The following is a 23,839-nucleotide window of genomic DNA, read 5'->3' as shown; positions in this document are numbered from 1 at the left end:
GATAATAATAAATTTTTATTTATTTTATTTTATTTTTAAATTATAAAAGTTTTTTTTTTGAATAATATATCTTGCTAATCAAATAGTTTTTAAATAGCATGCTACTCAAATAGTGAATAGGTAAGAAATCTATTAAAATGCAATATTTTTTAATTAATGAAAATTGATATATATCAATTAACAAATTCGCATGTTCAATAATTATGCATCTTTCTCATTTTAACTTAAGTTTCAAAATGATTATGGAAATAAATTATTTGATTTAAAAAAGAACCATTCAAATTGATATTGAAATATGAAAAGAAGATATTTAAAATTAAATTATTTTTCAATATAAATTTAAAATTTAAAATATAAATTGATAAAGACATTTGTCAAATTTTTTAGAATGCTTACATGTCAAAATGTTAGACTATTCATATAGGATGATTATCTTGTTCTAAAAATTTTGATTTTTATATATTTATATAAAAAAATACATAATAATTATATAATATCTTAAAAATTATTTTCTTATCACAATATACATCGTGCATCACATGGGATTAAAATTAATTGTAATAAAAATTAAAAACTTGATTGATTTTTTAATTATACTTCATAAGCTTTTTATATTCTTTAACCCAAAAAAATTGAGACATTAGAGTTTTATATTTTATTTATTTTTTGATAAAATGTAAACCTAACAATTATAGATACAACATGATAGCAAAATATAAAAATTATATGAAAAAAGATAAAATATGAAAAAAACACTTGAAAGTGATTTGATAAAATATTTTGACAAAACCATATAGTTTAGATAAAAATAAAAATAAAATTGTTTTATGTTTATGTGTCAGGACAGATTATGGTACTATAATTCTGTGTCTTACTTATGTTTAACACAAACTGACACATTAAAAATACAAAAATGGTTAGGATTAGGAATGGGAACACTTTTTTTTTTTTTTTCACCATCTGATGGTAGATAGGTGATTGATCGCATTCGTTAGAGGGAAGGCCCTCGATTTTCAGCTAAGGAAGCCCAACACCGCTATCTGCAAGTGACAAATTTGTTGGGAGACGACGTAGTTTCAACTGGCTGGATAATGGATCATGAAACGCTCTACATGACTTAAAAATAAGTACTTTGACAGAGGTAGCCTCGACTCTTTCGTGAAGCTATATTGGAGAAACCAATTGGCCATGGCGCTGAAAGTAAATCAGAAGAACAAAGAAACAATTGTCGAACAAAAACAGGAAGGTAATGAACAGCAAAGAGAAAAAGAAGAAGAACGACTGTGGAGCTGGGGAGCAGGCACGGATGGACAGCTGGGCACAGCCAGGCTCGAAGACGAGCACCTCCCTCAACTCCTTAACGTCCCTTCTCTCTCTTCCTCTGGTCCCGTCTCCATGCTTGCTTGTGGCGGTTCTCACGTTGTTGCCTTGACCTCTGGTACCCTCTGCTAGACCCTTCTTCTTTTCTTTTTCTCTTTCCCTTATCTTTTTCTTGATCGATTTCACAGGGAATCAATTATTTTGTTTGAGCAAAACTTGGGTAATGATTTTGTAGGTGGGAAAGTTCTGACGTGGGGAAGAGGTAACTCTGGTCAGTTAGGCCACGGGGAGATGGTTAATAGCTTGTTAACTCCAAAGCCTGTATTGTCTTTGGAGAGTTCCTTCATTACTCAAGTTTCGGCTGGATGGAGCCACTCTGGATTTGTTTCAGGTTCCTTATAGATTTTTTTTTTCATTTTATTTTTACCTATATATGAAATTGCTATACTGCTAGGAGCCCTGTGTTAGATAGACCGGGCAATTTGGGCATTCATGTTAATTGGTGTAAAATATTCATGTTTTAATCATGTTTCCCTTCTGTTTTATTCATATTTTTTTTGTTTTGTGTCACCATGATGTGTTTTAAATTACCAAGTCTAGTGTTAGAGATTATTGCCTATACAGCTAAGCTATTTATATTGTTACCAAATGTGATTAACTTGATGGGATTGCTCAGTTTTTCCATTCTAATTTATGCACTTTCTCAATTAACTTCTTAGCTCTTACTACTAATTCTGATATTGCTTCCTGGAGATTATGAATTTCATGTGGCAATATTTTTGTAATTGAGCATGCTACTGGGCTTAGTTTTTTCCAATTACTTTTCAGATGAAGGGTGTGTTTTTACTTGTGGAGATGGTTCGTTTGGTCAGCTTGGGCATGGTGATTACAGGTCACATTGCTCTCCTGTTAAAGTATCATTTTTTGATAATAAGCATGTTGAACAGATAGCATGTGGTATGCGCCATTCACTTGTCTTATTGAAAGGTAAATGTAAAATAAAATTAGCTGTGCTGCTAGTAGTTTTAAAATTCTACATGAATAATTTATCTTTCAATAGAGAAATTTATGTTTCTTTTTAATCTTTTGTGCATGTCTGCTTGACTTGAGTCTGTCTTTGATCATTTATATGTTCACTTAACCTCCTGAAAACATTATATTTTGTTATTTCGGAATAAAACTCATTTCATTTACAGGACAAAGTGTAGCAAGATGAATAGAAAAGCTACATTTTTTTTCACAATTTTAAGAGAAAAACTGTTTGTGACTTATACCAGAAATAAATAATTTACAGCTTTAAATCGAACATTTATGCAAATTGATGAACTAAAATGAAGCTTTGTTGGATACGTTCTGGCTAACTTTTTGATGAATTGGAATTTCTGAGAATTCTAAACACTGAATAGGGAATCCTACATGACTAAAAGCATAGTTTTTCTCTCTTGGATGCTTGGTAAATATGAAAGAAGACTAGATGAGTATCAGTTGGAGCTTCAGCTGAATAATTCTCATTTACATCAGTCTCCAACAATCATGATGCCTCTCTGCAGATAGTTCAGGAAATCAACTTTTTGGATTTGGATCTGGAAGGCGTGGTCAACTGGGTATTTCAATAGATAGAATCAAGTCAGTTAATACTCCTCAGGTTACTTGTGGATTTGAAGTTGTTAAAATCATTAGCATCAGTGCAAATGGAGACCATAGTGCAGCATTATCTGGTGAGTACACCCCATTAGCAGAATATTTGTAGCATAAAACATGTTGGATCACAAGAGTAAACCTTTTATCATGCATGCCAACCCCATAAACAGTGAACATGAATATAATTTAGGTCCAATTACAAGTTGTTCATTTAATTTAAACTACCAAGTAACTCTTATTATTGTTGTTTCTTGTCTGTTACACCAGCTGATGGACAACTGTACACTTGGGGAAGAAGTTTTGGTGCCAATTCAGATTTTCTCAGTCCTCAACATTTACCTTCACCATTGCAGTTTTCTAAAGCTGTGCTTGGTTGGAATCATGCTCTAGTATTATCTGGTATACACGCACAGTTAATCAGTTAGGGTTTACCCTATTACTTAAGCTATCTGCACCTGACTTACTGTTAACTTCTCCCCACTCCCCCCACCCCCACCCTCAAAAAAATGCAAAAAGAAAGGATCAAGATATGCTAAATTTCATGTTTATGACATCTTTTTCATTTTGTAACAGATGATGGACAAGTTTTTATGCTTGGCGGTAGCCACCATGGAGTCCTAAGCAATCCTGAGAAAGTAACTCCTTCAAAGCATTTATCTGGTAATGCATTTGGAAAACTAAGACAAGAAGAAATTCTATAAACTATAGTGCAACAGAAGTGTTACTATTAGGGTTGATTTTTATGTATATGCGTTAAAGACGCACATCTTAAAAAGTTATCATTGTTGGTTTCTTAACTATTAGAATGGGAATTGTACCCAAAAATGAAATGGGAATATATGCATTCTCTTTTGAAGTTTTCTTTCAGGTTTGGCAACTTTACGTCCCTCAGTTCAAATGCAATTGTTTTGGTTTTGGAAAATATAGGATCACCTGTTTTGGAGAGAGTCCCTGGTCTCGATGGGATGAAAATTGTGCAGATTGCAGCTGGAGCTGAGCACTCTGCTGTTATAACAGGCAAAGTCTCGTCAACCTTTGTCTTTGTTTTATTGCTAATCATAATGTTTACTGATTTTTCTTTCCTACTTGTGCTTTGTTGCAGCAGAGGATGGAGTGATTAAGACATGGGGTTGGGGTGAACATGGCCAGCTTGGTCTTGGGAGTACATGGGATCAAAGTAGCCCTCAAACAGTTAATTTAAGTCATGAAGTTCTACACAAAGATTATACAATCAGAGTTTACTGTGGGAGTGGGTTTACGTATGCCATTAGAACGCTCTCTTCCCTTTCTTAACCCTGATACGTTCTGGTTAAGTTCAAAGATCCCTTATGCTATATGCCTTTTCTACAAACATCAATGGGAACAAATTTTTCTGCTTGTATAACAAAGAAAGAAGAGGAAAACTCTACCAGGTACAACCTTTTATTCTGTATCTTATCTGGACGGAGCAATTATCACTGTGTCATATAGTATTACTTGAAGGCAGGTGTAAAATTGTCTAACCGTGAGAAAACCATCGCCCAAGTCAAGCACCTGCTGCCCGCGTTGTAATTGTAATGCAGTAGCAGCAGCGGCCGTAATAGTAGTAATAGTAGTACTATTATTTAGATTCTTTGTGGGATTGTATGAATTGTAGATTCAATTCATTTTGTTAAGTTGATATTAAGAGCAGTAAATCACCCATAATTTTTTTTAAATACATCATTAGTTATTTAATTATGGACGTATTTTTTAAATAATTATCTAATTATTAAAATTTTGGATTTAATCATTAAAATTTAAGTATTTACGCATGAGATGATGTGATGCTATAGATTTAAAAAAAATAAATTTTGCTGATGTGATTGTCACTTTACATAATTGCATTTGATAATTTACGTGATATTGTTACGTCAACGTGTCATTAGAGCAATGGTAGCCCTTCATTGGAGCCGAGGGGCAACCCCCAAAAGTTTTTTAAAATGTTGTATGTATATATTAATATTAAATAAATTTAAGTTAAATTCTCTAAGTTAAAATTATTAATTTATTTTTTTGTGATTTTAAATTTTAAATTTATATGTTATTGTAATTTAAAATGATTTAAAATATATTATTATGTTTTTATTTGTTATATTCATAAATCATTATTTATAAATTCTTAAAATTAAGTTAGAAATTTATAACAAGCTTTAAATAATAGTCATGTTAAAATTAGCAAAAATTAAATTAACTTTTTTAGCAAGACTCCAAATCTTCAACTAAGTATTAAATATGTGTTTTCTTTTTCTTTCTAGCTTATTACATTGTCTCTCTAGATAAAACTTTTATTTTAATTTTACTCTATAATTTTATCTCGTACTATTTTAAAATCGTTTTTCAACAAAAAACGAATATTGGAACTGCTTTATAGAAGGTTAAGAAAAAAAATCATAATTTCTAGTCTTAAAATTTCAACCTTATTTTTTTAAAATTATATTTATTTTTTTATTTTGATAAAAATATATCGTTTAATGATTGATTTATGATTTATTGATATTCTTTTATTCTAATTTTAAATTTCTAAATAAATAAAAAATTCTAATAATTCATTGAAAAATAGTGTAATTAGTAATTTTAACATTAATTTAAAACTCTTGTTACCCTTAAAAGTTTAAATATAATACTAATATTTTTATGTTATAATTTTATAAATTAGTTATTTTTTATTAATAAATTTTTTACATATTATGTTTATATGTGTATATATATATATATATAAGTTTAATAAAAAATATATAATATATTCTTAATTGATCCCCTCAAATTTATATGTTAAGATCCGACACTATATTAAAGATTAATGGTTGTGATTGTGTCATAACTTTATATTTAATTTGGATTAAATTTATCATTAGATAAATTGCATTGTTAATATTGATTTAAGAAAAAAAACGATAGGTATAACTAGTTCATAAACAGCCAATCATTACATATGTTATTGTTTTGTCGCCTGCTATTAGAGATTAATGATTATGTGGCAAAAAAAAAACACTTAATGAAATTTTAATAATTAAATTAAAAATTTTAATAATTTAATGATATTTAAAAATACAATCATAATTAATCAATCATATAAATTTTTTTTCATTTTTATAAAGGCTTGATAGACCATTCATTTTTGGACATTCATTTAAGTAATTCTGTAAATATTGGTAATACTAAGACTTAACAAATACCTATTCCTCAACGGAACTATCTCATTTGAACATTAATTAACCCAAATCAAATAATGTTTCACTCGAAAACTCAGGCCCGGAAGTCATATTGGTGCCTGAAATGAATGACTATAGCATACTTTATCCATTCGCGATAATTCGTGTATTTATATTATGTAAAATATTGATAATTTTTATAATCATATTTTGTTTTACATAAAAATTACGTGTTACAGTTGTGTCTATACGAAAATATAATTTTTTTTTGTTTTGTTAAATCTATTTATGATTTTTGTTAAAATTTTAAATCATGTCATTTTTATGTCTTTTATTCATATCGTTTTTATATCATGTCACCGTGTCATGTTTGAGATTGTCAGGTCTACCTTCACCTTTCATGTGGTAGCTTTATAATTTGCAGGAAGCTGTCATTATAAAGGATTCAAAGACCATTAAAAGTACAAAATCCACCTCTTCAACCATTAACTTGTCATAATGTGTATGATTCGTGAACTTAATCATTAGATACAAATATGAAGTTGTTATCAATTTTTTTTATTTAAATTTGATTGATCACCTAATTGAATTTATCTTTTTTTAAAGAGATATTCCAAGTTTAACTTGGATATCTTTAAAAGATAAATTTTAATCTATGAAATTAGAATTAGATTCATGAATACTGTTATGTATGAGAAATGTTATAATACCCTCATAATAGCAATCCAAAGAATGGTACCAATTGATTTCATGTTATCTAAACCTTAAAACATGGTTGTAAATCACCCATAAGTTTTTTTTTTTAAATACATCATTACTTATTTAATTATGGTCGTATTTTTAAAATAATCTTTTAATTATTAAATTTTTTGATTTAATCATTAAAATTTAAGTATCTACGTATAAGATGATGTGACAATGTCACTTAGCATTGTGAATGTGATGTTATAAATTTTTAAAAAATAAAATTTGCTAATGTGATAATGTTGCTATGCACAATTGCATTTGATAATTTATGTGTTAGTGCTATATCAACTTGTCATTAGAGCAATGGTAGCTCTTCATTGGAACCAATGGGGTAAGGCCTCCAAAAGTTTTTTAAAATGTTGTATGTATATATCAATATTAAATAAATTTAAGTTAAACTCTCTAAATTAAAATTATTAATTTATTTTTTTGCGATTTTAAATTTTAAATTTATATGTTATTGTAATTTAAAATAATTTAAAATACATTACTATTCTCTATTTATTATATTCATAAATCGTTATTTATAAATTCTCAAAATTAAGTTAGAGATTTATAACAAGCTTTAAATAACTGTCATGTAAAATTAACAAAAATTAAATTAACTTTCTTAACAAGACTCCAAATCTTCAACTAAGTATTAAATTTGTGTTTTCTTTTTCTTTCTAGCTTATTACAATATCTCTCTCCATAAAATTTTTAGTTTAATTTTATTCTAGATTTTTATCTCATACTATTTTAAAATCATTTTCCAATAAAAGGGAAGATTGGAACTGCTTTATAGAAGGTTAAGAAAAAAAATCATAATTTTTAGTCTTAAAATTTCAACCTCATTTTCTTAAAATTATATTTATTTTTTTATTTTGATAAAAATATATCGTTTAATGATTGATTTATATTCTTTTATTTCAATTTTAAATTTCTAAATAAATAAAAAAATTCTAATAATTCATTGAAAGATAGTGTAATTAATAATTTTACCGTTAATTTAAAACTCTTGTTATCCTTAAAAGTTTAATGCTATAATACTAATATTTTTATGTTATAATTTTATAAATTGGTTACTTTTTATTAATATATTGTTTACATATTATGTGTGTATGCATGCATATATATATATATATATATAAGTCTAATAAAAAATATAAAATAAATTATTAATTAACTCCCTCAAATTTATATGTTAGGATTCGACACTACATTTGAGACTAGTGGTTGTGATTGTGTCATAACTCTATATTTAATTTCGATTAGATTTATCATTGGATGAATTGCATTGTTAATATCAATTTAAAAAAAAAAAAAACCCATAAGTTACAGCTAGTCCATGAATAGCCAATCATTACATATGCTATTGTTTCATTGACATGCTATTAGAGATTAATGGTTATGTGATAAAAAAATACTTAATGAAATTTTAGTAATTAAATTGAAAATTTTAATTATTTAGTGATATTTTAAAAATACAATCGTAATTAATCAATCATATAATTTTTTTTTTCACTTTTATAATGGCTTGATGGACCATTTACTCTTGGACATTCATTTAAGTAATTATGTAAACATTCATAATACTAAGACTTGACTAATACCTATTCCTTGACCGAACAATCTCATTTGAACATTAATAAACCCAAATCAAACAATGTTTCAGTCCAAAACCCATTTGGAAGTCACATTCGCGCCTGAAAAGTGGATGAATGGCCATGGAATACTTCATCTCTTCGGTTAAGTCTGATAATTTGTATATTTATGTTATATAAAATATTATTAATTTTTATAATCGTATTTTATTTTATACGAAAATTACGTGTTATAGTATGTGTTTATATAAAAACATGCAATATATTTTTTTGGTTTTGTTAAACTTATTTATGATTTTTACTAAAATTTTAAATCGTATTATCTTTGTGTCTTTTATTTATATAATTTTTATATTATATCGTTATGTCATCTTTGAGATTGTCAGGTTTACCTTCTCCTGATAGCTTTATAGTTTGCAGGAAGCTGTCGTTATAAAGGATTCAAAGACCACTAAAAGTGCAAAATCCACCTATTCAACCATTAACTTCAACCCTTGTCATAATGTGTATAATTCGTGAATTTAATCATTAGATATAAATATGAAGTCATTATCAATTTTTTTTTTATTTAAGTTTGATTGTTCACTTAATTGAATTTGTCATTTTTGAAAGAGATATCCCAAGCTTAATTTGGATATCTTTAAAAAATAGATTTTAATTTACGAAATCAGAACTAAGTTTGAAAATACTGTTATATGTGAGAAATGCTATAACACCCTTACAATGTCAATCCAAATGATGGTATAAATTGATTTCATGTTATCTAAACCTTAAAATATGGTTGTAAATTTACCAAGTAAATTTAATATTAAAAATTAATCTTAAAATTACTCTAATAGTTTGGTAATAATTTAAGATAATTTTTTTTTTATCTTAAGAGTACTTATGGAGATCAATGTCTCACTTTGAAAAAGACTCTATTGTTGGATTCATTAATGTATTTTCTTGAACAAAAATATTTTTTTTTAAAAAAATGATAAATAAAATTCTCCAATAATTTGATAAGATTTTATTTCGATACATATCTCTAAATAGTTTAATGAGATTTTTATTTAAAAATTTATCTTAAAAAAATTATTAAATCTTCTAATAGTTTGATAAGATTTAATTTTGAGATTTAAATCCTCCAATAGTTTGGTAGGATTAATTCAATGCACATCCCCAATAGTTTTGGTAAGATTTTTATTTGAAAATTTGTTCAAGAAATTTTTAAAAGGAATTATTAAATCTTTCAATAATTTGATAAAATTAAAAAATATATTTTTTCATAAAAACTTATTAAGTCTTTTAATAGATTGGTAAGACTTTAAAAATTTAAATCTTCTAATAATTTGATAGGATTGTTTCAAAATAGTTATATTTTTTTTACTTTCTTAATTAAAGCATTAAAATTGAAATATACATAAAACAAGAATAACAAAATAAACAAAAAATAAAAATTACCGAAACCTGAGGTTACAACCCAAATAAAAAGAGGTTCAAGGGCATATGCGGGCCAAAGAAGCATTTAAATGGCAGAGTTGGCTGCATTTGGATTTGGGTTCATTGAGCAGACCATGGGCTTAAAGAAGCATGAGTATTGTAAGCATTCTGTTATATGAAATGAAATGAATCCCCTCTCCTTGAAATTTCTTGTTCTCCTCTCTAGCCTTCTTCTTTGTTTCTTTCCCTGTTCTTTCATTTTTTTTTATTTTTTATTTTAGTTACAAAATTTGTAGTCAGTAAGAAAGGGAACGCATCATTAGTATCAGAGCCTCCATCTTGGCAATGGGTGAAGTGATGAAACCATATTTCAGATTGATGACACTCTGCTGCAAGAACTAATGGAGCGCTTCGAATTCAGATTGAATAGTATGTTTGATCAGTTGCGTTAAGCTATTGGATCCCACCTGAAAAGTATGATTTCCCAACTTAACCAATTATCTGCTAATCTGGACAATATTAGTGAAGCGATTAGTGATTCTGAGGTGAATATAGAAGAAAATGATTAGCAGATAGAGCAGAAACCATCTATGGAGTCAATTGATGATCTCTCCTTCTCATCGTTGTCCTCCAATATTGATTTACCTGTGACCAGTAAGTCCTTACCTTAACTTGCAGGAGTTAGTTCAGTGTTTAAGCATGATGAATCGCCTAATTGTATGGTTGTCGGTGTTTTCGTGTTAAGGAATGTACAGTTTTTTAATGTTGGAAATAGGTTCAGGACTTTTGTGGTAGTAGATAACAGAAAGGGTGCCAAACCTTCCCTTGTAAGGGTTGTTGATGTTCGTGGAACAATAGAAAAGGCTTGTTCAATAGTGTTTATAGTTGGAAATAACCTTGTTCTTTGTGATCCTTATGGGTTTAGACTTCTAGTAATGAGAAAGATTTGGGGTGATGGTTGGGAAGCTGACTTTGGAAAAGTTAATGACGGAAATTCATGCTTGTCGTCATTGATCACAATCACTACACTTTTCGGTTTGAATTTTTTGATTGAGACTTGCCTTGTTAATAGTACTGTTATTTGTTTGGTATTCAAACACTCTTCCTGTTACCTTTATTTCCTGGAGGATGGCATTGCTAGTCTAGTTGCCAAAGAGCAATCTAATTCATTTGTGTTAATGATTGTCAGAGTTATCAGTTCATATGTTGTTGAACAAGTTCAACTGGCACTTGATAAGCTTACTTTTGTTTATAAGAGATTCAACAACCAAGTGTTGTTGTTTGAGGAGCCCTTACTTGGGGTAGTTTCATTACTAACTACTATTTGGAAGCTTCAGTCATCTACTGAATATTCGATCAGTTTATATCTGGAGTTTCTTTTGCTTTCTTTAGTGGAAAAGTGTTATAAAACTGATCTGTCCATTTTAGAGGAAGATATTTTCAAGGTTAATCAGCCGAGGAACTTTTTCTCTATTGTTGTTATGAGGGAATGATATGTCTTAGACAAAAGCAGTTTCGGGAAGCATTGGAACTTCTACACAATGTTGTGATTGCTCCTATGTCTATGATCAATGCTATAGTTGTTGAGGCTTACAAAATATACATAGTGGTCGCTTTTATTTACTATGGATAGTTTTCTACCAGTCTCCCTAAGTATGCTTCTTCAGTTGCTCAAAAAAATTGGAAGAAGCACTCTGAGTTCATTAGCTATCCAATTTACTTCTGGGCCGACAAGACAATTGAGATAAAGATTGGTGATGATGAAGACAATGGACCTAAAGAGAATGATAATGAAGCTATATGCCTTCGAATGGTACTGGTCTGTGAAATGCTTACTTGTCATATGGCCGTAGACAAGCTGTTCATTCCTGGGGTTTGGGAACTATTTTGGTCAACAATGGTTCCTGTGTGCTGGCTCACAGTAGAGGGGTGGAGTGCTACTGGTGTATAATTGGATTACATGAGTAAAGATCATGTTGCTTCTCAGCTTGCAAATTGCACTGTCTCTCAAAATACGTCATTGATTCTGTTACAGAACAATATGCTAGAATCAATGATGCGTGAGATGCAGTGTTTGTTATGTGTTACTGGTGCTGGAAAATTACACCTTGAGCTCTGTTTCAAGAATTTACAAAAAGATTTTCTGGATGATATTGAGATTATCATACCTGATCCTTTTGTGCCATTGTGTGAGACTATCTTTGAGAGGTCTTACAGAACTATGATGAGCAAGTTTATTAATAAGCACAATCAGTGGCCGACAGATGAGGAAACAGTGGCTGAAGATAACATGAGGAATAATTGCCTTGAAGTCTTTGATGTGATTCTCTATACTGATGACCTCTACCAAGGTGGTGGTCATATCTATTTCATTAATAGGAGGGTTTCCTGTGCTTTTCAGTTTATGGCCAAGCCTGGGCTTCTGAAGCTACTTGCTTGGGGGAGAATCAAGCTCCTGAGCAAGCACTTGATGGGTTTTTCCTTGTCTTTAACTAGAAGTCTAGAAATGTATTGTACTTGAAATGGGTTGTCCAACCTGTCGTGGTCACTTGTGTTGTGCACAGTATGATAGACAAACTAGAACCTACTAGTGTTGAAGCAACTGTTGTTGCAAATACTCAATTGGAAGTTGCTTGAGTTCTGTTCAAAGATCTTGCTAGTGTTCCTTACAAGAGTAGCAACGTAACAGTAAAAACATGTGCAACAGTGCATGCAAGAACACTGTTAGAGTAAGATACCTCTCATCTTGAATATGATGTTGCCAAAAATGAATATGTTGATATGATAAAGGCTGGTATTAATAACCCATTAGAAGTAATTCGAACTACTTTGGTTCAACTTGAAAGTGTGACATCATTGACGACAACAACTGAAGCTGTCCTAGTTAAATCTCCAATGGTGAGAAGGATGTTCCAACAATGCAGCGTGGTTGGGGTATCCTGTCCTTTGATCCTTGAGGACAAGTATCTTCTCAAAGTAGGAAGTATTGATACGTGCCTATTTTATTGTATTGTAGTTTGGGCTTAAAGAATTAGACCAATTACCTATATGGACTGCTATTTCATTTCTTTGCATGTATGGCCTGTTAAGGCCCTTATTCAAATACTATTTTCCTTAGTGTTAGATGGGAATAGAGGCTGTCTTCCCCGATATTCTTGAGATGCAGCTGCCAACGAGAATGAGCAGCACAAAAGGGAGAAGCACGAGTATTGTAAGCATTCTGTTTTGTGAAATGAAATGAATCCCCTCTCTCCTTGAAAATTCTTCTCCTTTCTAGCCTTCTTCTCTATTTCTTTCCCTGTTCTTTCATTTTTCTATTTCAGTTACAAAATTTGTAGTTAGTAAGAAAGGGAATGCATCATGTTGCTGGTTGGATACTTGGATCCAGTATTAACTGGTGGAATTATGTTAGTAAAAGCAATTAAAAAAACTAAGATTTCTGTTGGGTTGATTGTTTATTGCTGCGAATTTGTTTCGGGTATGGGGTTGTGTTGTGGTCACGTGTTTGTGATTTTTCTTCAGGAAATTTGGACAGAATGGAGTTGACAGGGAGGACTCTCGATGGGTAGTGGTGGAGGGATAGCAGTGGGATGATGAAGCTGATGGAATGAGCTTTTAAGTGGACTAGGTAATGGTTGAAATCGAGTGAATGATGATGGCTGTTGGATTTTTTTGGCCGTGATCTGGTCTCTGTTCGTGGGTTGTGGTCTTTACCTCTGTGTGTGTGTGTGTGTGTGTGTGTGGCTGCCCTCTGTTGCCTGACGGTAGATGGCGGTTGTAGAGACTTGAATATAAGCACTGAGTCCCCATTGTGATGGAATCCCAGGTCAAAAGAAGTTTATCATCTTACCATCATCTGTATTCAGCTCAATCTTAAACTTTCAATTATCTTAAGTTTAGTTTCCAAATGAAATTCAATCAGAAGATAACAACAAAGCTAAGTAAATAATTAAGTAAACAAAAAAAAAAAAAAAGATTTACACATAAAAAATATATTTAGACATTCGGGCGTAAGATCGAACTAAATGCAATAGGTTTGGACTTCTGACTAAATGAAATGTCTACAATACTAATCCTTAAAACCAAAAGCCCCCCAAGAAAAGAATATCAGAAAAAGAAAGAAAAGGAAAAAGATGATGAATGCTGCAGTTTCATTTATAACAGGAACCAACGGCTACAAGAAAGGCTTGGCTGCAACTCTAGCTTCAATCCAGGAGTGCTTAAGCTCCGAGCCTCCCTGACAGACACCAACTTCACAGATGGATCCACCTTAAACCTTGATGACCTGTTACTTTTCGTTGAGAAGCCTGGTTCTTTCATCATCGACTTTGACATTCCTAACTTCGTTTTTGTTTCCCCAGAAAATTGCAATATTTTTGTGTGACGAAAATGATTGCAAAAAAAGTGTGATTTTTTTTTTTTTAATTCAGGATGTTCAGTTTCAGTTCATGAACACGTTCAAGGTGGAGGGCAAACAGGTAAATTGGATATACATCCACGTGAGGAATGAGAACCGGACAGTACTGCTGTATCCTGTTATTAGATGTAGCCAACAAGTTATCTGGAAGCCATGAGCTCGATTCTGTCAACTGCAAGTTGAAGTACAGCTAAGTGGATAGAGGGTAGACAACGTTTGAGCCCTGCTATGATTTGGCCAAGAAATCTTGGAATTAGCTGTGTCAATGAGAGCACTTGGTGATGATCTAATCAAAGCTAGGGGTGTTAACCGAATTACTTGAATGAACTGAATTAATTCCATTAACCAATGATTATTGAATTAATTTTGATTAGGTTATTGAAAATAATTTTAAATTTTTTTTAATTTTTAGTTAATTTGGTTGATATCGAATATATAAAAATTAAAATACATTAAATGAATAACTGCTAAAGTTTTTAACTTAATATTTTTGTATTTATGTATTTTATTGGATGATTTTAGGTTAAAATACTTAAAAAAGAGTTCCTAAATTTTATCACTTTATTTAGATAAATCTACACTTTTAATATTTTCAAATAAATCCTTATTGTTTAATTTGTATCCAAATATGCCCTAATTTCAAACAAAAAATTGATTTATTGTTAATGGTGTATTCAAGTACAAATTAAAAAAAAAAGACTTATATAGATACAAATTAAGGTTTAAGGGTTTATTTGATTGTAAAATGAAGGTTAATGCTTATTTGAGTATAATAAAAATATAACGGCTTATTTAAATAAAATAGTAAAATTTTGAGACTTTTTTATTATTTTAGCCATGATTTTATTTTTTTTAATATAAAAAATTAGAAATATAAAATATAATTTAATGTTAATGTATTTTATTATTCAGTTAATAGAAAAAATTATCGAACTAATTGGATTAAATTCGGTTGGTTAATTTTTAAAACTAATAAATTTGATTTGATTAATGAAAATAAAATAAAATAAAATAATTTGATTAATTCAATTTTGAGTAATTAAATTTGAAATTAATCAAATTAACAATTAAACACCCTTAACCAAAGCTATCTAGGGGTTCTCGAGTCGGGTTTTGGGAGTAGAGTGGTAGTGTAGATCATTGGTCAATGGAGATGGAAGGATTAAGATACATCATTGGTTTGAACTTTTGAATTTATGGGTTTGAGTTGAAGTTAGTTTGATCGTTTCTATCATTTGGTAGCACAAATGTCTTCACGCTTGCATAGTTGATGAGAAGAATTCTCCTCCCATGTTGGAATGTAGTTTGGGTTCAAGTTATCTTTCTGTGGTATCAAGGTGAACTTATTAAGGTTGTGTGGTTAATTTAATATCTGTACCTGTAGAAGCAAAATCAAATATATTGGAGTCTCCATTATATTGTATCATTTTATAACCATTCTGATGCTGGAGATAACGTTTCAAGCAATTGATAACATTGATAACTTCACTCCTATGCACCCACCGCCAAAATAAAAGCTTCTTTTCCTTCATGAAATTGTAAATGAACTACTCCGGTTCTTTAATTTGATTAATGTTATGATAATATGCAACTGATTGAAGCTCCAAATTTTGGCCTCCTAGGTTTCAGCATCTTTCAATCTGGTAGAGGGCTTACACATGCCAATACCTTATTGTCCAGAGTATGTGGCACTTTTAGGCATGATCTCTCAATATCGGCTTACTGTTTCTCCTGATTTAGGGAAATAAATTTTAATAATTTCTATTCGTTTTGATTTTACATAGTCTCTTTTTTTGTCCATTAAAAGGAGATATTTTTTAAGCTTTTTTTGATAAAATTTCTTTTAGAAAGATTCTTTATGAATTGTTTTTCATAATTAAGAAGTCCTAAAAAACACTAAAATTGCTTCTTTTTTTTTCTTCCAATTTTTTGAAAACTCTTTAATTTTTATTATAATGTGATCTTATAATTTAATTCTTTTGAAGGATAAATTTAGTTCAAAAAATTTTAACTTCATTTTTTCTGGTTCTATCTTTCTAAGACTTAAAATTATATTAATTATAATTATTTCTTGAGTTATAAGATTAAAATGTTTCTTATGCTCATTTAAGGTTTGAGAAAATATTAGAATATCATCCATATAAACAGTGCCGAAATCTTTATACTTTGCAAAGATATATAATCTATCTATCTTCAAAATATTTATGGGACATTACATAATCCAAAAATAACATTCCATTCATAATGTCCTTTTAGAGAACTAAATGCAATCAATGGTTTTGATGCATTTGAAAGCATGGTTTTATCAAAATTCTGATATGCAATTTAAATTCACTATAATGTTTAGCATGTTTAACTAAATTAAAAAGTAAATCCTTTCTAGGGATAAAATATTCACATAAAAAACTAAAATTTGATTTAATCTTTTATAATTTATAATCAAGTGAGATTTTTTTTTTTTTTTTTTTTTTTTATATCATGTTTGGTATAGATTATAGGTTTAATTCGAATAATATTTGTAGGATCTGTAATTTGCAAACTACAAAATCTAAGCTTTCTAAACTATAATTTTAGTGATTCTTCACTAAAATTTTCATTTAAAATTTGATATAGTTAGCGTTTTCCACTAATAGCTTTTATAATCATTTGATTGATTTTCTGGTTTGAAACACGTATCACGTATGTTTTTCTATGTTTTTAATAAATGTATTTCTTTCTATACATAGGTGATCTATGGTAAAAATTGTACTTTCAGTTCCTAAACAAAAGGTAAGTATTTATAGATAATTTTCCTAAAAGTATGTCCCATGCGTTAAAAGGATAACGTGAAAAATTTTTGGATTACCAATTTTTTTGTTATAGACGAACATTTTTTGAATTTGTACTATTACCGATATCGTGGATTTAATTGTTTTTAATTTTTCAGGTGCAAGGATATTCCATTGGCATTGGCAGCTATTTATTGTTAGCTCCCATATCTATTAATGTATTTAAAGAATTTAGGTTATGTTTGTTACATAATATTATAACATGATAACATGATATTATGAATAAAATAAAATTAAATAATATCATTCTTTCTAATTTTTTAAATACATTATTTAATCTGATCTCATGTTAATAATTTAAATAATAAAATTTTAAAAATGATAATTTTGACCGATAAATAAAATGATTAAACTCTCAAGTTACTATAAAATATTAAGATGCTCAAATTTAATTAATTTGATAAGTCATCATGTGAAAAAAATAAATGTGATGCAATATGTTCACAAGAAGACATCTACCCAAATGTCTCCCTTGAAACCTTTCAATAATGCCATAAAACTCTCATAAGTTTTTTAAATTTTGGAAGAAAAGTAAAAATTTTATCCCATATATTTTTACTTAATTACATTTTTAGATTATATTATTCTTTTCCGTCTCTTAAAATTATAAAGTAAGACTATGTTTCTTGAAGAAAAATGAAGTCTATATAACAAAAAATGACGGATTTAACCAAAAAACGTAGTGTTTAGTTTTTCAGAATTCTTGTTTCAACAAATATAACATAATTTTTCACATATTATGCACATGTCACATCTTATGAAAATCGTGTGTTATTCACGTATCATAAAAAATAATATCATAAAAGATTTTATTAGATAATTTTACATTTTTATAAATTAAATACAAAAATTTTACATTTTTTAATCCCCATAAGAACCAAAAAATCACATATTCTCTTTTAATATTATTTTTTTTTCAAAATCTAAAAATCCATGAACCAAATGCCACCAAGGAAAAATCTTATAGGATATATTATACAATGCCCCTTTTGGTAAAGAATCATTAGAAATTATCATCTTCTACCAGCTCTATTCTACTTGTTTTCAAGAAGGAAAATACGAAAACTAAAAAGAAAAATCAGTTGCATTTACTCCTACATTGTCTTTATGATGAAAAGCTTACCACGCACACAGTTGCATGCCTTCGGAGTATGGCCTCTCCTATGTGATGATCAGTAGATTATTCTCATATCCAGTGTTGTTAACAGTGGGGCGCAAAGGATCAATCTTCCATTCACCATCAACAATGAACTTAATCTACATAAGGTAAAAGTGCTGAGAGACCCATCATCTAATTTAACATTAACAATTTTGAACTGTAACAAAGTTGACTAAAAGACATACCTCATATTTGCCCGGATACAACTTCAAGCGTACAGAAAAAACACCAGTACTTGACTTCTCCATCTTTCTCTGCAAGATATGATCGTAAGCTACTAAGCATAAGAGGAGCCAAAGTTACAGTCATGTTAAATTGTCACATGGGAAGCTTAGATGCAGAGTAGGAGAATGAGTATTCGTCATGATAAAGAGAGAAGTAATGAAGGCCCCTCATGTAAAAGAGACATGCACACTAGTAGTGGCCACAAACTGCTTATCTGAACATCATTAGCACAACAAAAGCAGGGGATTATTTAGTAGAAGAGATCCAACTACCGGTGAAAAATGCTGTCGTCAAATATCAACAAATCATTGTTCTTTCTAAACTACAGAATAATATAAATGAACTGATTTGAATAGAGAAAATACTATTGTTAGTCCTTGGAAGTTAGAACTGAATGCATGAATTCTTGGCTTCTCCAGAGCTAAAACTAAATCTGGGAGTAGAGATACCAATTACACTTGCTTAACTAAAAGCCTGGATCTGTTGAGACTAATAGCTGACTTTACTGTCAAATGTTGTAGCCATGCCTTCGGAGACTTTTTTATGATAATTATATGAGTTGAGACTTTAAGTTTTTAAGTGATGGTCGTTATTGTTAAGGAACCTATTGGGAGACAAATTGTATATAGAGTAGTTCAAGTTGTTTGTATTGTATATTTATACTTTGAATTAAAATCAGACAAGAAAGCTTTTTCCAGCAAAACTCTTCTCGCTCTCTCTGTGTTTCTTCTGTTTTTTAATGTGATTTCTAGATCACCAATCCAACAATTGGAAGAAGAAAGAAAAGAAAAGCAAAAGGATGCCAAGGTCAGATAATAGCATGCATGTCAAGCATATCTATCTTTCAGGTGAAACTAACACACCGATACTCCTCTCTATGGAAATAGAAAAAGCAGAACTTGAGAAATTGAATGCAGCACTTCTGGTTGATAATGAGATGCAAGCAAACACATAAAACATAGAGATTTTAAAAGCAATAAGGTATGGCTCAAGCAATGGAACAGAGCCTGAAAGAGAAACCAGTTGAGGTTAATGAGCACTCAACCTACCAAGCAGGAAGCAGAAGTAGGGGGCAAGTTCATTGCAGACAAACAGCCAGTGAACCATACAGTGCACTCAATGAAAGGGGCACACACTGTGTAAGTTCAGGAAATGGGCCCTGTTCTGCTTTACCAAAAGCAAGGATCATTACAGGCATTCACGTCTTTGAAGCATTCTGCACTTAAAGGAATTCTAAGTATCGGCCATAATAAAGTCGCATCTTTTGTTTAACATCTTATTTGCCTCACCAAGCACCTAAGCAGTTAGTGAATTCATGGGTCTAACTTTGGTGCTTTTTCTTTTTTCTAAAAAATATCACAAACTTCTTTTTCCCTAAAGTCTATCAACATAATTACTCATAGAACAAGACTATGAAACCAAACAAGAGCCACAAAAAGCAAAAACAGGGTATTTTTCTTAGTACTTTATATTCCAAATGACTCCTCATTATTCTTTATCAAGTAGACTCAAGAATTGCACTTTAATTAATGAATGCACTGATCAAGAAACATCTCATTATCAATACTGACTAATCTGTTGCAAACCTTGCTTGCCCACCCATCAAATGATCCTGCTAACAGCACCTCCGATGCAGAATTAGGCCACACTATGCAAGCAGTACGAAGAAGTTGTAAAGCTCTATGAGCATCATCAATCCTTTTCTGCTTCTCTTCCACTATCTTTTGCGCATCTCTGTCAAAGGAATGTGGAAATGTGATCCTTTTAAAGTAAATTAAGGTAGATATCTTTTGAAACTAACATGAGTAATGCTTACATTATTGCCAAAGCCATCTTCCCTTCTAAAACTGCCGACCTCGCCCGTATTGACCTCAACTTGTTCTGGGCATTCATTATATCATATTCCTGGAGCTCCCAAGCATCAGAAAGCTTATGCAAATTTTCAGTGGAACTTCCATCACCCTAGGCATCACAGATAGCAAGGTCAAAAAGTAATTGATAACTCAAAATGAATGCAAAGTACGGTGACAACACCAAGAATGGTTTCCAACTAATCCAGAAATGCAACTGAATCTTCAGTCAGAACATGTTGACAGAATAAAGCTTCAATTTCTCTTCATCTTTTTCAAAATACTCCAAGTTAAATTATGCTATAAGCAAACAGATTTTAAATAGAAAGATAACATTAGAAAATCTCATAACTCAAATTCATGAACTACTGATCAGAGAGAAAGAGATTAAGCACAAAAAGTTCCATTCCTTACACTGTCATAAATATCACTTGATTACACTCTCTTCCTTCAGAACATAATCCAGGACTTGAACTACCCACCTCCACCTCTTATACTCTCCTTCCTCTGTTTTTTTTTTTAATTTTTATTTTTCTTTTCTTTTCTTCTTTCATTTCCCTGTTCTTTCTCTTAGCCGTAATGTCTTTGAATAAATTAATTCTTAAGCAAACAAAAGGCAAAACAGAAAAAAAACTTTTGATTTGGTTTCCTGTTCAAGAAAAAAAAGAAATCTGGCAGTACTCACATGAAGCTAACATAGACAAAGGAACAGAAACCATCTACTCACCTCCCATGATAAAGCCTCATCAACGTTAGACCTCAACAACTGCAGTACAGATGAAAGCTCCAACTTCAGGTGCTCAAGACAACTACGTATTTCACTGTGATTAATCTCTTTTCCAGAAGCACGTGACTCTTTCCTTCTGTCTAATTCATTGGATTTATCTCTTACTCTTATTTCAAGTGTCTCATCCCCTGAAATATTTGTTGTCCATTTCATTTCATTGGAGATAATTTCAGCAGTTTTAAGTTGCAATAGTACAAATAGAACTCTATCAAATCCAAACTTCAAATACACAAAACACCTGAACCTAATTGATGGGCTACCTTCAAACTCCTTGCCTGCAAACCCTGCTCTTTGAAGGCCCCACTCTCTCCATGTTGGATTTCTTGAACCATCAATGCCTGAAAGAGACTGGTTCTGACTAAACTTGACCCCGTTATCATTACCTAGGCCTGTACTATTGCTGAATGACACAAGTTTTCTTCTACCAGGACCATCAAATGTCTTTTACAACATAACAAATTCAAAAAGTTATGATTATGACAAACTCCACACCAGAAGGCTGATAATCAAATCAAAGCACATAGAGTCCAGGTTAAAATGGAAGAGACAAAGATAACAGTCATAGAGACAAAATTATGCTAAAGCAGTAGACAAAATATCCTTATTATAGAACACCACGATGCAGACAGATTTTTGTACATATATTTTTTCAAAACCTAACATATAACATAAAATATACAGCTAATATAAGCTAAACAATAAGACTGGGATGCAAGAATGATTTGACATTAATAAAACCAACATACCGCATCCATTGAGGCTTGAGCAATAGACTCTTCTTCACTATCATTACTTTGGGAACAAGTATTGCTACCTTTCTCTATATAACCAAATCCAAAATTCATATTTCTTTCTCTCTCTAAACGACTAAGTATGCCCTCAATCCCACAGTCATCCTCAGCTGCCACTTCTCTGAACAAGCAGAAACATTTGGTCAAAAACCTTGCCAGGATCCAAAACTCCAATGATTCCAACTTTCTTCTTTTTGCTTTATTTTAGAAGAAGATTAATTGGTTCACAGGCCAAAGTATAAACTCATTTGAAGCATCACAGTTAAATTAATAATTGTTTATTCCAAACATGACAAAAATACAAATAGAAAGAAAAAAAACTTCACGAGATTGTTTCTTTTAACATCACAACACATTCAAATAACAGAGTAAATTGCATAAAAAATCCACGATCTTTGGGCAATATTTAATTTTCATCCACAACCTTTAAAACTAAATTTTTTCATCCACAACATTCTAATATGTTTCAAATTCCTCCATTCCATCAATCATAATTAAAATTTGACAAAATTTGCTACCTCAGAGTCACCTGTATGTCCATGTGGGTGTCCACGAGGCAAAACAGTGGACCCCTTCGAGTTTTTCAGCTAAAGTTTATGCCATATGGACGTCTATGTGGCGTTAAAATTTATAACGATGGTTGAGGGAATGGAATTTGAAACGCTTTTAAAACGTTGTGGATGAAAAAAATAAGTTTTAAATGTATTCATGAAAATGAAATACAAAGACCATGGATGTCTGGTGCATTTTACCCCAAATTACCTTTTGCACAAGAATGAAAGAGTAAGCATTTGCAACTATTTGTTCCAAATACAAGACTAAATAAAACTAAAAAGAACAAATCCAACAAGGCATTCATATAACAAGTGCAATAACTAACTTTTCCACCCCCAAAAAAAAAAATAAAGAATACGTCAAGCAAGCCCAAGAATTAAAAATCTCACACTGATCTACCAGACGAGGAAGGTGAGCAAGAAGAATTAACAGCCAAAAAAGAAGTCCCACTACTTTCAACTTCACTTGGAACCCTTTCTTGAAAAGTCTCATCATCCCATTCCCAATCCTTGACACCATCTTCTGGAAACCAAATTTCTTGAAATCCATTATCTTTATCACCATCCAAGTCCCAGCCCATAGCAAGCCACCCTCCTTGTCTCTTAATCCCCTTAACCAGATCCATCCTCCCAGCATCAACCAATTCTTTCTTGCTTGGAAAAACCTCAGGTTTCTTGCTATTTCTCATGAACTCTAATATCTGTGCTTCCAATGCCAAATCCCCGTCGTCGTTCCACCTTTTCTTGCACCAACAAGACCACCAAGAAATCTTTTTCTTCTCTTCTCCAAACATCAAACCACGAACAAGATTCAACTTCAGAGACACCAAATTCCCTTTCTTCACTGGGTTAAACCCGCAGAAACAAGACGGGAAAACCCGAGAACTAATAGATGTTAATAAAGAAAGGGGCGAGACAAAAGTATGGCTTAACGAAGTGAAGGTGGCCATAGTTCAGGCATTTCTCCGAACACTTGCTGAGGGAAAAAAAGGAAATCAAAAACCGCTCAAAGGAATCGATCTTCAGATAACTTTGGCGTGTGAAGAGGCGAGGGAGGGAAACGATAGAAAACATAAATAAATAAATAATGAGAAAGAGAAAGATAGAGGTAGGCCAGCTTCGGCACGTAACGAACAATACTACCAAATGTAACCTTCATTTATTAACGTGGTGCACTCACTGGTTTAGTTATATTTTATGTTGGTGGTTGTCGCATTTTGTCGTATTTAAATAAGGCCGTGTTTCGATACGATAAGGTTGGGCCACAAACAAAATCAAACGAAGGTGATTTTTATTTTGTTGGTGTCGGATAGGGGTGTTTGGGACTTTAGGTAGTTAATTG

The 23,839-nt window shown here is 30.9% G+C and overlaps 2 protein-coding genes and 1 long non-coding RNA gene across 7 annotated transcripts; 2 read left to right on the top strand and 1 right to left on the bottom strand.

Annotated features, from left to right (window-relative positions):
• Positions 1-1,076: 1,076 nt before the first annotated feature.
• Positions 1,077-4,658, top strand: LOC111287496 (Regulator of chromosome condensation (RCC1) family protein). Of its 4 annotated transcripts, none has more exons than XM_022878104.2 (8): positions 1,077-1,438; positions 1,556-1,711; positions 2,149-2,307; positions 2,871-3,038; positions 3,229-3,360; positions 3,535-3,621; positions 3,819-3,978; positions 4,064-4,198. In XM_022878104.2, exons 1-7 carry the CDS (start codon positions 1,189-1,191, stop codon positions 3,956-3,958), a joined length of 1,092 nt encoding a protein of 363 aa, XP_022733839.2. In that variant the 5' UTR covers positions 1,077-1,188; the 3' UTR covers positions 3,959-3,978; positions 4,064-4,198. The 4 variants fall into 4 exon arrangements, with proteins under 4 accessions (XP_022733839.2, XP_022733836.2, XP_022733838.2 ...); XM_022878101.2 differs by having other exon boundaries at positions 1,078-1,438; positions 3,889-3,978; positions 4,064-4,658; XM_022878103.2 differs by having other exon boundaries at positions 1,078-1,438; positions 4,067-4,203.
• A 5,302-nt stretch (positions 4,659-9,960) lies between these two features.
• On the top strand, positions 9,961-13,757 carry LOC111288496 (uncharacterized). Its single transcript, XR_016341662.1, has 2 exons — positions 9,961-13,097; positions 13,409-13,757. It is a non-coding gene; the product is annotated as an uncharacterized LOC111288496 (long non-coding RNA).
• A 4,248-nt stretch (positions 13,758-18,005) lies between these two features.
• Positions 18,006-23,689, bottom strand: LOC111288060 (protein PTST homolog 2, chloroplastic-like). 2 transcript variants are annotated; one of them, XM_089759827.1, is made up of 8 exons: positions 22,888-23,689; positions 21,899-22,064; positions 21,413-21,593; positions 21,093-21,280; positions 20,332-20,477; positions 20,087-20,249; positions 18,476-18,544; positions 18,006-18,388 (listed from the first exon to the last, which is right to left on the bottom strand). In XM_089759827.1, the coding sequence occupies exons 1-8, from the start codon at positions 23,445-23,447 to the stop codon at positions 18,293-18,295; spliced, it is 1,569 nt and encodes a 522-aa protein (XP_089615953.1). In that variant the 5' UTR covers positions 23,448-23,689; the 3' UTR covers positions 18,006-18,292. The 2 variants fall into 2 exon arrangements, with proteins under 2 accessions (XP_089615953.1, XP_022734551.2); XM_022878816.2 differs by having other exon boundaries at positions 20,102-20,249; positions 22,888-23,682.
• Between the last annotated feature and the right edge of the window lie 150 nt (positions 23,690-23,839).

Source organism: Durio zibethinus, chromosome 4, assembly GCF_047325235.1.
Source record: "Durio zibethinus cultivar Kanyao isolate XHJ-2024 chromosome 4, ASM4732523v1, whole genome shotgun sequence".
Classification (NCBI taxonomy): Eukaryota; Viridiplantae; Streptophyta; class Magnoliopsida; order Malvales; family Malvaceae; genus Durio; species Durio zibethinus.
This window is presented reverse-complemented; position numbering and strand designations above follow the sequence as displayed.